At 50.2% G+C, this 16307-nt stretch overlaps 1 protein-coding gene across 1 annotated transcript in view; it reads right to left on the minus strand.

Moving 5' to 3' along the window:
• Positions 1 to 1429: 1429 nt before the first annotated feature.
• The window catches only part of FERMT3 (FERM domain containing kindlin 3), a 56092-nt gene continuing 41214 nt past the window's right edge, over positions 1430 to 16307 (minus strand). Inside the window, exons 9-15 of the mRNA XM_063438814.1 lie at positions 5950 to 5999; positions 4605 to 4729; positions 3848 to 3954; positions 3312 to 3527; positions 2334 to 2458; positions 2013 to 2154; positions 1430 to 1896 (exon numbers count right to left, since the gene is read on the minus strand). Of these exons, the coding sequence (XP_063294884.1) occupies positions 1714 to 1896; positions 2013 to 2154; positions 2334 to 2458; positions 3312 to 3527; positions 3848 to 3954; positions 4605 to 4729; positions 5950 to 5999 (948 nt within the window). The 3' untranslated portion in view covers positions 1430 to 1713. The remainder of the gene's footprint in view (positions 1897 to 2012; positions 2155 to 2333; positions 2459 to 3311; positions 3528 to 3847; positions 3955 to 4604; positions 4730 to 5949; positions 6000 to 16307) is intronic.

Here is a 16307-nt window from a genome sequence, read left to right on the forward strand (position 1 = left end):
ACCTTCAGATGTGTGCTTTATACTTTATTATTAAAGCTTACATATCGAATATGCTTTTACTGCACGGAATAGATGTGGATGTTTGGGGTTGGTGCGCACTGTCAGTGATAAATAGACATAGAAGCAAAAACCAATTTGCAAGCTTGTGTTTGTGATGGTTAGTCGATTGCTCAGAGATGTCAATAGACGTTTGGTTATTACTGGTTAAAAAGAACCTAAGCATCTCATCTGAAAGGGTTGGTCTGGACCATGGGGGGCTATTAGGGGCCCTACACATATACATAAGTGGATGATGATGCACAAGCCGAAGCATCCAAAACATCTCTACATACAAATCTTAAAAATATATATTAAGAAAATGGAACATGATTGTAAACACACAGGTAACTACAGTAACATGAAGACAAATGAGCATGACCAAAGTACACAAGTGTCAAATAATTTGCACCTCTGCCACCTTTTCCTTGGTGGTCTAGTGTAAGGTAGTAGTGATATATATCTCCCACTGCCCCTGCTGTAACAGTGGAGGGGAGTACATCACACAGTGTCATGTACACTTTTATACTGAGAATTTCGAGGGCATATAATTGCCCATATTCTCACCATCATAGACTGAAACGTAAGCCTTCCACGCAGAGTAAAAAGTGGAGCTTTGCAGAGTGGGTATGTAGCAAAGCGTTAAGAAGGTTCCAACAACTTTTATTCTTTAGACTTGAAAACCTCATGCAACCAACTGGGCTGAAAAAGCTTATGTATAATTTAGGAACCATTTAAATGATCTGAGTAAATGCTGGACTTCATTAGTCAATGTGGTTTGGTGTCTGCTCCTGACAAATCCCATATTCTTTGAAATGTACTTGTTTACACACATACACAAAATATTACAAAACGTTCTTTCACGGAAAGGGCGTTCATATTTCATTTTTAGTTCTGCTTTAAAACGTGTACTTGCCCATGTGTATTGTGACTGATTGTCCTATTTTTAACTAGTGACCTATGGAAAATATCAGGAAAACAGAACTCTGCAGATACTGTAGGTTCGAAACACTCATCAATCTAATATGGTGGAGCTAACAGTACAATTAAACACTCATAACTAAATACATAACATAATTCCAGAGGTGACCTAGCTGTAGAGTTGGATAATTGTGGAAACTTTAGCTTTTACTCTAATCCAGCCCCCAAAAATGGACATTGTATTTCCTGACTTGATAGTCTAAAGGTTGAACAAAGTGCAAACATTTCCAAAGACCTACCAACATTTTCCAGGACCTAACCATAAATTTATTTGGGGTTGATACCAATCAATTGTATATGTCCAATGTGCTGATTCCCCATGCGTGCTTCATATAATTTTGTTTTTTGAAACACTAGACCACTTATTCAACCACTGTTGGCTAAAACTAAACACAAGCATAAACCGTTCTTCACAAATCTGTCAGGTTGGAGTGTATGTGGATCTAAACTGTAGTAGGCACGATCTCATGTATGTATAATCCTCCCATGACCGTGAAGGCTGATTTGAGACTTTAGACTTGAGGTGATGATAAATGGATGATCGTGCAAAGTAGACATGGAAAGAAACAGTCTGTAGATGTTTATTGTCCACCTGACATTTACATAGACCAATAAGGATATCATAGGCTTATTGAGTCCGCTAAAAATGATCCATTTCTGAGGCATGACGATGAATAGATGTAGTCGTGGTGATATTTAAAGAGCCTCGTGGCCACCTGTTAGCTTGTGGAAAAGCTCTTCATTCAGTCCCTTGCTTCCACCATCTTTACCACGTGTGGACATGAAAATGTAGCCTCCAATGTACTCATGAACAACTTTGCATGGAGCTGAGACACACGTGAATGCAACATTAATATTCTCTGTGAATTCTATGGAAACCTGAAACAGAAGAGGGGCACAGATATGTTTAACTTCTATGTGTTATACCCAAATGTCCTCTACTAACATGCTCCGGCTCAGATTTGTTCTTTAGTCATTTTCCGTCTTCAACTCACCTGTCTGATGTCCCAGTTGACGTTCCACTGTTTCATATTGCTGTACATCCAGGTTTTTACAACATCCCCAACGCTCAGATCTATGCGTATCAGACGGTTGCTGGCAATTCCCAATATCTCATCCTTTCTGGCTCCTTTAAATCTGGCATAAGAATTGTAGTGATAGATAACAACATAGAAATATTGGTGACAATATTGTTGAGTAAAGATTAAAAATTTTTAGAATTTCTGCAATACAAGGGGAAGTGGGAGAGTATGGAAAACAGATAACATTATAAAAAACAGACATGGCCTACTGCAATAATATAAAGTGTCACTAACCTTACAACAAAGTACGAAAGCCCAAAATCTGGGAGTGATTGCCAGGCCTGAATGAAGCGTAGTTTGGCATCTACAAGCGATAGCTGGGCAATGTTTTGATAGGCCTCTAAAATTCTAGGGGTTAACTGAAAAAAAAAAGAGAAAAAACTTTAGATGAACTCAATCTGCTTTTATGCAATTTCACAAAATTAACTGTCTCAGAAATCTTCAGAACTTGTTTAAATGGACACTATAGTCACCAGAACAACTACAGCTTATTGTTGTTATTCTGGTGAATATAATCATTCCCTGCAGGCATTTTAATGTAAAAACTGTCTTTTCAGATAAAAAATAGTGTTTACATTGCTCCCTAGGGACTCCTCTAGTTGCCACTTCTCAGACTGCCACTAGAGGTGCTTCCTGGGGCAGTGCTGCACAGTATGGAACACTGATGTTCAGTTTCTCCAGTCTCTGCATGGAGACACTGAACTTTCCTCATAGAGGTGCATTGATTCATTGCATCTCTATGAGGAGATGCCGATTGGTCAGGGCGGGGTTTGCTCCCGCCCTGTTCCCACCTCCTTGGAAAGCATTGTGATTGGCTGAGGTAATTAATTCTGATGATGCCAGCCAAGGAGGTGAATTGGGGGTGGGGCCAGACGCGAGGAGCTCTGTGCGGTGCTGGAAAAAGGTAAGTAAATCACCTTATTCACCGGATGTAAGGGAAGCCGACCACATAAATGGTGGTTTTAGAACTATAGTATCAGGTATACATGTTTGTGTTCTTGACACTATAGTGCCCTTTAACTACTTTCACGTAAATCAAACCAAATCACAATTTTTTAAAGCATTGTGCACAACACAGTTAACTCTAGTGCAACAAATCCCATAATTATCAGACATTATTTAGCCTTCGTAGATAGGCAACAGCAGTTTAAGCCAAGCACTACGCAGATCACAATTTTCCCCATCTCTGGTTTGACCTATTTAACTGCTTACCTGCTTTGGTTTGAGCTTTTTCTGGTAACGAGGAGAAACTAGGGCATGCATGTTTGTAGAGTCTGTGGCTAAGGAGTTTGAAGTTTGGTTACTGGATTTCTGAATGCTGAGAAAAGACAAAATACTCTTGACTTCATCATCATATGATGGATCACCCAATGTACGTCCTTTTGCTGCCAAGCGACACCCAGCCATCCATCGGGCATACTGCTGCTCCTGGATAGATAGACAAAGAAGATATCAGATGTTTCTCAATCATGTAGGTATATAAAAATATGTTTCTCTAACAAACAGCACAACAGGGTGGCCTGCTACTGTATATGTTTAAACAGTCACCTATTGGCAAGTCTTTATAATACAATAATAAATATAAAAAAATAATATGTATCACTCCAACTGCTGATGACACAGACTTCATAAAAGACTATGTATTTTATCAAGTAACTTGTAAGATTTTATAGGAGTGAGCTTTGGATCTGACCCTCCCCTCACAAGGTGAGACAGAGGTGGACTTATTAGATGCTCATAACACTCACGTTGTCACAGCGCAGATAAACTTCATTCATTCCTTCTGGTGATGGAACTACAAGTTTGATACAGAACTTTTGAGAGGCGATATTAACCTCCGGTACAACATCACACCCTGTGAAGAGACCAAGACAAAGAACTGAAAAGTTTAGCCTTTTTTCCATTTTTGGTTCATTAACGGTTTATTTCAAGTAGTATGGGCACTTCAGTGATTTGAATTGATCATGGTGCCTGGGGTCTGTATATGCAGCCTTTTACCCCTTTGCTTCTGGAGGTGTACCTCAACCTCTGGCCGCAGCATTAGCCAGCCCGAACAAGAGATCCAACCTGGCTAATGATATTACTGTAGTCGTCATAGTTGGTGTCTGTCATCACCATGCACACTATGTCCCTTTCATCCTGCTCTGTAACTATCATCAAATCTTTCCAAATTTTACCTATGTTTGTTCCTCAGGTCCTGCACTATAAGCAACCTTTGCTGTTCACTCTCCATGAACTATATGCTGTAAACACCTTTTTTCTCACACCTCATTGTATCAACTTGCCAAACAGATCTAATACTGATCACGGTGAAGGCCCAGTATCTAAATATCTAAAACCTGATGTATATTATCCTGCAATATCTTTCTTTCTGTTTTTTATGAATCTTCTAGACAGACAAGTTAATTTAGAGAGTAGTATGAGATCCTAACATAATTAAGGCATACAAATAATGTTTTACTCTAAATTCAAACACTATGTGAATAAAAATAACTCATTAATTACCCTTTAGGCCCAGCATGATCAATGGTTCTCCTCTGGCCTCTTCTTTGCTTTTGTAACAGGATAAATTAGTGCTTTTTAGCAGAACCCAGTTAGGTTTATAGCCCTTCAGGGTCATTTTCCGTGGCCTGGGGAGATGGATAAAAAATATTTTACAATCCCAGTGATACATGTTATCTTTTATATTTATGAACAAAGCATACAAAAGTATATAGGTAAAATATATATATATACCTAGAGATTTTGGTACCAATCTGGGTTGAGGATAACACACTAGGACTTTGGTCCATTGTCCCCTTATCTCTCCCTTTCTTTGAGGATTGCTACTAAACCACCGAAGAAGCTTGGTGTTTGCTTTAAAACACCCCTGCGCTTATGATTTGAGCCTATCGTTTTCAGGCTCTGTACCATATTCCCTCATATTTCATATCCCTTTTTAAAAGGGTGAGTTTATTCATTTTATTAGCGCTCCACTGGGTCTTGTTTGTTGTGACCTTCCTACTTTCATTACCCCACTATTCTGCATGTTATTGTGTTAAGGTTGGAGGTACCTTCACGTGTGTCGAGCTGCTTAGTGGAACCAGGTTCTTCACCCAATTACAAATTTGAGCGCCTAGAAAAGCACGGTTTATTTGTTATCATACCTAGAGATTTATTTAGTAAAGTGAGGTTTCAAAGTGAATTTCAGATTTATGGTCAAATTAGTGGAATTTGAAAAATCAGCTATGCTTCCAGTCTGGCCTTAAATTTGAAATACACTTTACATTTACGTTGAATTCTCATTTTAATAAATAGCTCTGTTAGAGGCTTATCAAGCAGTCATGATTGACTAGGGCTTATATATGCAGCATTTGGCCAAATCCAGTGAACAATGTCCTGATTTTGCATTCCAAATGGGCCCGTACAGCAGTTAATGGTTTTGCTCTGTTTGGTACAGAACCATTCGGCCTTAGTAAATGACACATTCTTCCATTTGTCTTTGCTTTTTCTTGTCTTTAGAATATATTTTCTAGTACCTGTGAATTGGGACTTGAACTAAACTTTTAAGCACATGATTACCATCAACGGCATTGCAAGTGTCCAAAACTAGCTTAGGTTTTAGTCCAAAGCAAAGCATCCTGACTCCGCAAAACGCCCTAACAATGCTGAGGAAGGTAGGTAGGTATGGTGAGTGCTGATTGAGGATGCTTGGTGGGTGTTGATGGAGAAGGTATTACGCTATTTGGACATACAGGGCTTTAGAATCTGTTGCTTCTGGCCCTTCTGGCTCGCCTAGAAGCGCAATTAGTGTATTCTTCTTTACAACAATCTGCTTTAATCTCATCAAAGTTTACAATGGACTGATTACCTGAAAACTCGCAAATTATCCTGCAGATCTGGCTCCATTTGGATACCATCCTGTTGGTGAAAAATGGTGTACATTATTATCTGTATGGGACGGCTGATATGTATACGGTTACATGATAGAGACAGGTATACATTTACTGAAAGATAAATACATTTACTTCTATTGATATAGAGCTTTGCTCATATAAAGTACAAATTAAGAACGTCTGCATGGGCGTAGGAACCAGGGGGATGGGGGGGACGCATCCCCCCCAGAAAATCATGCGGGGGGGACAGGTTATGGTGAAATCCCCCCCAGCTCTGCTGGCTCCCCTCATGCTGCAGCCACCCGAGCGCTCTGCAGAGAGCCTCAGGCGGCTGCAGCTTTGCCCGGGCTGGTGCGTCTATGAGGGCGCACCGCCCGGGCGCAGCATGAGGAGAGGGGCTGACAGGAGGGAAGCGCTCAGCGCTCCCTCCTGTCACTCCCTCACTGTAGCGTGGCCGAGCCCTGTATGGTCCGCAGGTACAGGGAGCATCTGTCTCCTGTACCCGACCGGACTAACAGTAAGTGCACACTCAGTGTGCACTTCCTTTTAGTCCGGACGGGTACAGGAAACAAAATCTCCCTGTACCCGCGGATCATACAGGGCTCGGCCACGCTACAATAGAGGTAGGGGAGGGGGGAGGAAGAAAATGACAAGTGAGGGAGGGGGAGAAAAAAGAGTGACAAGGGAGGGAGGGGGAGAAAAAAGAGAGTGACAAGGGAGGCAGGGGGAGAAAAAAGAGAGTGACAAGGGAGGGAGGGAGGGGGAGAAAACAGTGACAAGGGAGGGAGGGAGGGGGAGAAAACAGTGACAAGGGAGGGAGGGAGGGGGAGAAAACAGTGACAAGGGAGGGAGGGAGGGGGAGAAAAAAGAGTGACAAGGGAGGGAGGGGGAGAAAAAAGAGAGTGACAAGGGATGGAGGGAGGGGGAGAAAAAAGAGAGTGACAAGGGAGGGAGGGAGGGGGACAAAGAGAGTGACAAGGGAGGGAGGGAGGGGAGAAAGATAGTGACAAGGGAGGGAGGGAGGGGGAGAAAGAGAGTGACAAGGGAGGGGGAGAAAGAGAGTGACTAGGGAGGGGGAGAAAGAGAGTGACAAGGGAGGGGGAGAAAGAGAGTGACAAGGGAGGGAAGGAGGAGGAGAAATGGAGTGACAAGGGAGGGAAGGAGGAGGAGAAAGAGAGTGACAAGGGAGGGAGGGGGAGAAAGAGAGTGACAAGGGAGGGGGAGAAAGAGAGTGACAAGGGAGGGGGAGAAAGAGAGTGACAAGGGAGGGGGAGAAAGAGAGTGACAAGGGAGGGAGGGGGAGAAAAAAGAGAGTGACAAGGGAGGGAGGGGGAGAAAAAAGAGAGTAACAAGGGAGGGAGGGAGGGGGAGAAAAAGAGAGTAACAAGGGAGGGAGGGAGGGGGAGAAAAAAGAGAGTGACAAGGGAGGGAGGGAGGGGGACAAAGAGAGTGACAAGGGAGGGAGGGAGGGGACAAAGAGAGTGACAAGGGAGGGAGGGAGGGAGGGAGGGGGAGAAAGAGAGTGACAAGGGAGGGAGGGAGGGGGAGAAAGAGAGTGACAAGGGAGGGAGGGAGGGAGGGAGGGGGAGAAAGAGAGTGACAAGGGAGGGGGAGAAAGAGAGTGACAAGGGAGGGGGAGAAAGAGAGTGACAAGGGAGGGAAGGAGGAGGAGAAATAGAGTGACAAGGGAGGGAAGGAGGAGGAGAAAGAGAGTGACAAGGGAGGGAGGGAGGGGGAGAAAGAGAGTGACAAGGGAGGGGGAGAAAGAGAGTGACAAGGGAGGGAGGGGGAGAAAAAAGAGAGTGACAAGGGAGGGAGGGAGGGGGACAAAGAGAGTGACAAGGGAGGGAGGGAGGGGGACAAACCGAGTGACAAGGGAGGGAGGGGAGAAAGAGAGTGACAAGGGAGGGAGGGAGGGAGGGGGAGAAAGAGAGTGACAAGGGAGGGGGAGAAAGAGAGTGACAAGGGAGGGGGAGAAAGAGAGTGACAAGGGAGGGAAGGAGGAGGAGAAATAGAGTGACAAGGGAGGGAGGGAGGGGGAGAAAGAGAGTGACAAGGGAGGGAGGGGGAGAAAAAAGAGAGTGACAAGGGAGGGAGGGGGAGAAAAAAGAGAGTGACAAGGGAGGGAGGGAGGAGGAGAAAGAGAGTGACAAGGGAGGGAAGGAGGAGGAGAAAGAGAGTGACGAGGGAGGGAGGGACGGAGGGGGAGAAAGAGAGTGACAAGGGAGGGGGAGAAAGAGAGTGACAAGGGAGGGGGAGAAAGAGAGTGACAAGGGAGGGGGAGAAAGAGAGTGACAAGGGAGGGGGAGAAAGAGAGTGACAAGGGAGGGGGAGAAAGAGAGTGACAAGGGAGGGAAGGAGGAGGAGAAATAGAGTGACAAGGGAGGGAGGGAGGGGGAGAAAGAGAGTGACAAGGGAGGGGGAGAAAGAGAGTGACAAGGGAGGGAGGGGAAGAAAAAAGAGAGTGACAAGGGAGGGAGGGGGAGAAAAAAGAGAGTGACAAGGGAGGGAGGGAGGGGGACAAAGAGAGTGACAAGGGAGGGAGGGAGGGGGAGAAAGAGAGTGACTGGGAGGAAGGGAGAGGGAGAAAGAGAGTGACTGGGGAGGGAGGGGGAGAAAGAGAGTGACTGGGGAGGAAGGGAGGGGGAGAAAGAGAGTGACTGGGGAGGGAGGGAGGGGGAGAAAAAAGAGAGTGACAAGGGAGGGAGGGAGGGAGGGAGGGAGGGGGAGAAAAAAGAGAGTGACAAGGGAGGGAGGGAGGGGGAGAAAAAAGAGTGACAAGGGAGGGAGGGGGAGAAAGAGAGTGACAATGGAGGGAGGGGGAGAAAGAGAGTGACAAGGGAGGGGGAGAAAGAGAGTGACAAGGGAGGGGGAGAAAGAGAGTGACAAGGGAGGGAAGGAGGAGGAGAAATGGAGTGACAAGGGAGGGAAAGAGGAGGAGAAAGAGAGTGACAAGGGAGGGAGGGGGAGAAAGAGAGTGACAAGGGAGGGGGAGAAAGACAGTGACAAGGGAGGGGGAGAAAGAGAGTGACAAGGGAGGGAGGGGGAGAAAAAAGAGAGTAACAAGGGAGGGAGGGAGGGGGAGAAAAAAGAGAGTGACAAGGGAGGGAGGGAGGGGGACAAAGAGAGTGACAAGGGAGGGAGGGAGGGGAGAAAGAGAGTGACAAGGGAGGGAGGGAGGGAGGGAGGGAGGGGGAGAAAGAGAGTGACAAGGGAAGGAGGGAGGGAGGGGGAGAAAGAGAGTGACAAGGGAGGGAGGGGGAGAAAGAGAGTGACAAGGGAGGGGGAGAAAGAGAGTGACAAGGGAGGGAAGGAGGAGGAGAAATAGAGTGACAAGGGAGGGAAGGAGGAGGAGAAAGAGAGTGACAAGGGAGGGAGGGAGGGAGGGGGAGAAAGAGAGTGACAAGGGAGGGGGAGAAAGAGAGTGACAAGGGAGGGGGAGAAAGAGAGTGACAAGGGAGGGAGGGGGAGAAAAAAGAGAGTGACAAGGGAGGGAGGGAGGGAGGGAGGGAGGGGGAGAAAAAAGAGAGTGACAAGGGAGGGAGGGAGGGGGACAAAGAGAGTGACAAGGGAGGGAGGGAGGGGGACAAAGCGAGTGACAAGGGAGGGAGGGGAGAAAGAGAGTGACAAGGGAGGGAGGGAGGGAGGGAGGGAGGGGGAGAAAGAGAGTGACAAGGGAGGGGGAGAAAGAGAGTGACAAGGGAGAGGGAGAAAGAGAGTGACAAGGGAGGGGGAGAATGAGAGCGACAAGGGAGGGAAGGAGGAGGAGAAAGAGAGTGACAAGGGAGGGAAGGAGGAGGAGAAAGAGAGTGACAAGGGAGGGAGGGAGGGACGGAGGGGGAGAAAGAGAGTGACAAGGGAGGGGGAGAAAGAGAGTGACAAGGGAGGGGGAGAAAGAGAGTGACAAGGGAGGGGGAGAAAGAGAGTGACAAGGGAGGGAAGGAGGAGGAGAAATAGAGTGACAAGGGAGGGAAGGAGGAGGAGAAAGAGAGTGACAAGGGAGGGAGGGAGGGGGAGAAAGAGTGTGACAAGGGAGGGGGAGAAAGAGAGTGACAAGGGAGGGGGAGAAAGAGAGTGACAAGGGAGGGAGGGGGAGAAAAAAGAGAGTGACAAGGGAGGGAGGGAGGGAGGGGGAGAAAAAAGAGAGTGACAAGGGAGGGAGGGAGGGGGACAAAGAGAGTGACAAGGGAGGGAGGGAGGGGGACAAAGCGAGTGACAAGGGAGGGAGGGAGGGGGACAAAGAGAGTGACAAGGGAGGGAGGGAGGGGGACAAAGCGAGTGACAAGGGAGGGAGGGGAGAAAGAGAGTGACAAGGGAGGGAGGGAGGGAGGGGGAGAAAGAGAGTGACAAGGGAGGGGGAGAAAGAGAGTGACAAGGGAGAGGGAGAAAGAGAGTGACAAGGGAGGGGGAGAATGAGAGCGACAAGGGAGGGAAGGAGGAGGAGAAAGAGAGTGACAAGGGAGGGAGGGAGGGACGGAGGGGGAGAAAGAGAGTGACAAGGGAGGGGGAGAAAGAGAGTGACAAGGGAGGGGGAGAAAGAGAGTGACAAGGGAGGGAAGGAGGAGGAGAAATAGAGTGACAAGGGAGGGAAGGAGGAGGAGAAATAGAGTGACAAGGGAGGGAGGGAGGGGGAGAAAGAGAGTGACAAGGGAGGGGGAGAAAGAGAGTGACAAGGGAGGGAGGGGGAGAAAAAAGAGAGTGACAAGGGAGGGAGGGAGGGAGGGGGAGAAAAAAGAGAGTGACAAGGGAGGGAGGGGGACAAAGAGAGTGACAAGGGAGGGAGGGGGACAAAGAGAGTGACAAGGGAGGGAGGGAGGGGGAGAAAGAGAGTGACTGGGGAGGAAGGGAGAGGGAGAAAGAGAGTGACTGGGGAGGGAGGGGGAGAAAGAGAGTGACTGGGGAGGAAGGGAGGGGGAGAAAGAGAGTGACTGGGGAGGGAGGGAGGGAGGGGGAGAAAAAAGAGAGTGACAAGGGAGGGAGGGAGGGAGGGAGGGGGAGAAAAAAGAGAGTGACAAGGGAGGGAGGGGGGGAAAGAGAGTGACAATGGAGGGAGGGGGAGAAAGAGAGTGACAAGGAAAGGAGGGAGGGGGAGAAAGAGAGTGACTGGGGAGGGAGGGAGGGGGAGAAAAAAGAGAGTGACAAGGGAGGGAGGGAGGGAGGGGGAGAAAAAAGAGAGTGACAAGGGAGGGAGGGAGGGAGGGGGAGAAAAAAGAGAGTGACAAGGGAGGGAGGGAGGGGGAGAAAAAAGAGAGTGACAAGGGAGGGAGGGGGAGAAAGAGAGTGACAATGGAGGGAGGGGGAGAAAGAGAGTGACAAGGGAGGGAGGGAGGGGGAGAAAGAGAGTGACAAGGGAGGGAGGGAGGGAGAGAAAGAGAGTGACAAGGGAGGGAGGGAGGGAGGAGGAGAAAGAGAGTGACAAGGGAGGGAGGGAGGGAGGGGGAGAAAGAGAGTGACAAGGGAGGGGGAAAAAGAGAGTGACAAGGGAGGGGGAGAAAAAAGAGAGTGACAAGGGAGGGAGGGAGGGGGAGAAAAAAGAGAGTGACAAGGGAGGGAGGGAGGGGGAGAAAAAAGAGAGTGACAAGGGAGGGAGGGAGGGAGGGAGGGGGAGAAAAAAGAGAGTGACAAGGGAGGGAGGGAGGGGGAGAAAAAAGAGAGTGACAAGGGAGGGAGGGGGGGAAAGAGAGTGACAAGGGAGGGAGGGGGGAAAGAGAGTGACAATGGAGGGAGGGGGAGAAAGAGAGTGACAAGGGAGGGAGGGAGGGGGAGAAAGAGAGTGACTGGGGAGGGAGGGAGGGGGAGAAAAAAGAGAGTGACAAGGGAGGGAGGGAGGGAGGGAGGGAGGGGGAGAAAAAAGAGAGTGACAAGGGAGGGAGGGAGGGGGAGAAAAAAGAGAGTGACAAGGGAGGGAGGGGGAGAAAGAGAGTGACAATGGAGGGAGGGGGAGAAAGAGAGTGACAAGGGAGGGAGGGAGGGGGAGAAAGAGAGTGACAAGGGAGGGAGGGAGAGAAAGAGAGTGACAAGGGAGGGAGGGAGGGAGGAGGAGAAAGAGAGTGACAAGGGAGGGAGGGAGGGGGAGAAAGAGAGTGACAAGGGAGGGGGAAAAAGAGAGTGACAAGGGAGGGGGAGAAAAAAGAGAGTGACAAGGGAGGGAGGGAGGGGGAGAAAAAAGAGAGTGACAAGGGAGGGAGGGAGGGGGAGAAAAAAGAGAGTGACAAGGGAGGGAGGGAGGGGGACAAAGAAAGTGACAAGGGAGGGAGGGGGACAAAGAGAGTGACAAGGGAGGGAGGGAGGGGAGAAAGAGAGTGACAAGGGAGGGAGGGAGGGAGGGAGGGGGAGAAAGAGAGTGACAAGGGAGGGGAAGAAAGAGAGTGACAAGGGAGGGGGAGAAAGAGAGTGACAAGGGAGGGGGAGAAAGAGAGTGACAAGGGAGGGGGAGAAAGAGAGTGACAAGGGAGGGGGAGAAAGAGAGTGACAAGGGAGGGAAGGAGGAGGAGAAAGAGAGTGACAAGGGAGGGAAGGAGGAGGAGAAAGAGAGTGACAAGGGAGGGGGAGAGAGTGACAAGGGAGGGGGAGAAAGAGAGTGACAAGGGAGTGGGAGAAAGAGAGTGACAAGGGAGGGAGGGGGAGAAAGAGAGTGACAAGGGAGGGAGGGGGAGAAAGAGAGTGACAAGGGAGGGAGGGGGAGAAAGAGTGACAAGGGAGGGAGGGAGGGGGAGAAAGAGAGTGACAAGGGAGGGAGGGAGGGGGAGAAAGAGAGTGACTGGGGAGGGAGGGAGGGGGAGAAAGAGAGTGACTGGGGAGGGAGGGAGGGGGAGAAAGAGAGTGACTGGGGAGGGAGGGGGAGAAAGAGAGTGACTGGGGAGGGAGGGGGAGAAAGAGAGTGACTGGGGAGGGAGGGGGAGAAAGAGAGTGACTGGGGAGGAAGTGAGGGGGAGAAAAAAGAGAGTGACAAGGGAGGGAGGGGGAGAAAAAAGAGAGTGACAAGGGAGGGAGGGGGAGAAAAAAGAGAGTGACAAGGGAGGGAGGGGGAGAAAGAGAGTGACAAGGGAGGGAGGGGGAGAAAGAGAGTGGCAAGGGAGGGGGGAGAAAGAGAGTGACAAGGGAGGGAGGGAGGGGGAGAAAGAGAGTGACAAGGGAGGGAGGGAGGGAGGGAGAGAAAGAGAGTGACAAGGGAGGGAGGGAGGGAGGGGGAGAAAGAGAGTGACAAGGGAGGGAGGGAGGGGGAGAAAGAGAGTGACAAGGGAGGGAAGGAGGAGGAGAAAGAGAGTGACAAGGGAGGGAAGGAGGAGGAGAAAGAGAGTGACAAGGGAGGGAAGGAGGAGGAGAAAGAGAGTGACAAGGGAGGGGGAGAGAGTGACAAGGGAGGGGGAGAAAGAGAGTGACAAGGGAGTGGGAGAAAGAGAGTGACAAGGGAGGGAGGGGGAGAAAGAGAGTGACAAGGGAGGGAGGGAGGGGGAGAAAGAGAGTGACTGGGGAGGGAGGGGGAGAAAGAGAGTGACTGGGGAGGAAGGGAGGGGGAGAAAAAAGAGTGACTGGGGAGGGAGGGAGGGGGAGAAAAAAGAGAGTGACAAGGGAGGGAGGGAGGGGGAGAAAGAGAGTGACAAGGGAGGGAGGGGGAGAAAGAGAGTGACAAGGGAGGGGGGAGAAAGAGAGTGACAAGGGAGGGAGGGAGGGGGAGAAAGAGAGTGACAAGGGAGGGAGGGAGGGGGAGAAAGAGAGTGACAAGGGAGGGAGGGAGGGGGAGAAAGAGAGTGACAAGGGAGGGAGGGAGGGAGAGAGAGAGAGTGACAAGGGAGGGAGGGAGGGAGGGAGGGGGAGAAAGAGAGTGACAAGGGAGGGAGGGAGGGGGAGAAAGAGAGTGACAAGGGAGGGAGAGAAAGAGAGTGACAAGGGAGGGAGGGAGGGAGGGAGGGAGGGGGAGAAAGAGAGTGACAAGGGAGGGGGAGAAAGAGAGTGACAAGGGAGGGGGAGAAAGAGAGTGACAAGGGAGGGAGGGAGGAGGAGAAAGAGAGTGACAAGGGAGGGAGGGAGGGAGGGAGGGGGAGAAAGAGAGTGACAAGGGAGGGGGAGAAAGATAGTGACAAGGGAGGGGGAGAAAGAGAGTGACAAGGGAGGGGGAGAAAGAGAGTGAGAAGGGAGGGAGGGAGGGGGAGAAAGAGAGTGACTGGGGAGGGAGGGAGGGAGGGAGGGGGAGAAAGAGAGTGACTGGGGAGGGAGGGAGGGAGGGGGAGAAAGAGAGTGACTGGGGAGGGAGGGAGGGAGGGAGGGAGGGGGAGAAAGAGAGTGACTGGGGAGGAAGGGAGGGGGAGAAAGAGAGTGACTGGGGAGGGAGGGAGGGGGAGAAAGAGAGTGACAGGGAGGGAGGGAGGGGGAGAAAGAGAGTGACAAGGGGGGACGGAGGGGGAGAAAGAGAGTGACAAGGGAGGGAAGGAGAGGGTGAAAGAAAGTGACAAGGGAGGGAGGGGGAGAAAGAAAGTGACAAGGGAGGGAGAGAGGGGGAGAAAGAGTGACAAGGGAGGGAGGGAGGGGGAGAAAGAGTGACAAGGGAGGGAGGGAGGGGGAGAAAGAGTGACAAGGGAGGGAGGGAGGGGGAGAAAGAGTGACAATGGAGGGGGAGAAAGAGTGACGAGGGAGGGAGGACGGGGAGGAGAAAGAGTGACAAGGGAGGGAGAAAGAGAGTGACAAGGGAGGGAGAGAGATTGACATCCATCACACACAAACACACACACACACACACCATCACACAATCATGCAACCCTTACACACACAAAAACACACAATGCATTCCTTACACACACTCAATGCACCCCGTACACACACTTAATGCACCCCTTACAGACGCACACACTGCATCCCGTACATACACAGAAACACACCTTGCAGCCCTTACACATACAAACACAGATTCACACAATGCATTCCTTACACACATATCAGGACATGCCCTACATACTCCACCCCCTGTGAACAAACTCATTGGTGGAACATGAAAGTGGACCCTGGGACCCAGACCTTGAGCTGTGTAAAGGGCCCCCAAAAAATGGAGCTGCTTCCCGTTCTCCCAGAACATTGATTTTTGTGACCACAGTTACAAACAGCCTCCAGAGAGCCTGTTCTACACTAGACCAGTGGAGCCAGACTGCAGCTAGAGCCCATCATCATCCTCATCTGGTTGTAAGTAGGCAAACTAGCATATTATTCGTGGCACTTATCTCTAATTTACCTCACATTAAAGAAACACTATAGTCCCCAGAACCACTGCAGCTTAATGTAGTGGTTCTGGTGTCTATAGCCTGTCCCTGCAGGCCTTTTAATGTAAACACAGCGGCACTCCAGCACTGGCGTTAATTAACATGTCAGAAAAATAATTGGAAAGGGTTAGGGGGGCTACTAATAAGGATAGGGGGAGAGGGGTAGGTAGAAAAATAATTGGAAGGGTTTAGGGGGGAGGAGATTACAGGGAGGGAGGGGGGAGAAGAAGAGAAGATTACAGGGGGGAGAAGAAGAGATTACAGGGAGGGAGGGGGAGAAGAAGAAGAGATTACAGGGAGGGAGGGGGAGAAGAAGAAGAGATTACAGGGAGGGAGGGGGGAGAAGAAGGAGAGATTACAGGGAGGGAGGGGGGGAGAAGAAGAAGAAATTACAGGGATGGAGGGGGAGAAGAAGAAGAGATTACAGGGAGGGAGGGGGGAGAAGAGAAGAAGAGATTACAGGGAGGGGGGAGAAGAATAAAAGATTACAGGGGGGAGAAGAAGAGAAGATTACAGGCGGGAGTAGAGGAGAACACGGGGGGAAGAAGAGGAGAACAAGAGGAGAAGGGGAGGAGAACACGGGGAGAAGAAGAGGAGAACGGAGGGGATGAGAACACAGGGAGGGGGTTGAGGAGAATGTGGGGGATGGAGAGACCACTAAAGGAGGGAGGGGGTGGTGGAGAGACCACTAGGGGAGGGGGGTGAGGAGAGACTGCTAAGGGAGGGTGGGGGAGAGCAGAGAACACTAAGGGAGGGTGGGGGGTGGAGGATAGACCACTAGGGGAGGGTGGGGGGAGAGTAGAGACCACTAATGGAAAGGGGGCGTGAGAAGAGACCACTTAGGGTGTGGGGGAGACCACTAATGGAAAGGGGGAGGAGAGACCACTAATGGAAAGGGGGGGCAGAGGAGAGCAGAGACCACTAAGGGAAGAAGAGAGACCACTAATGGAAAGTCGGGGAGAAAAGGAGACCACTAAGGGAGGTGGGGGGGAGGAGAGTAGAGACCACTAAGGGACAGGGGAGGAAAGGAGAGACCACTAAGGGGCAGGGGAGGGCTCTATAGGACAAGGGGCAGGACAGGG

The sequence above is a fragment of the Pelobates fuscus genome, chromosome 12, assembly GCF_036172605.1.
Source record: "Pelobates fuscus isolate aPelFus1 chromosome 12, aPelFus1.pri, whole genome shotgun sequence".
NCBI classification, from domain to species: Eukaryota; Metazoa; Chordata; class Amphibia; order Anura; family Pelobatidae; genus Pelobates; species Pelobates fuscus.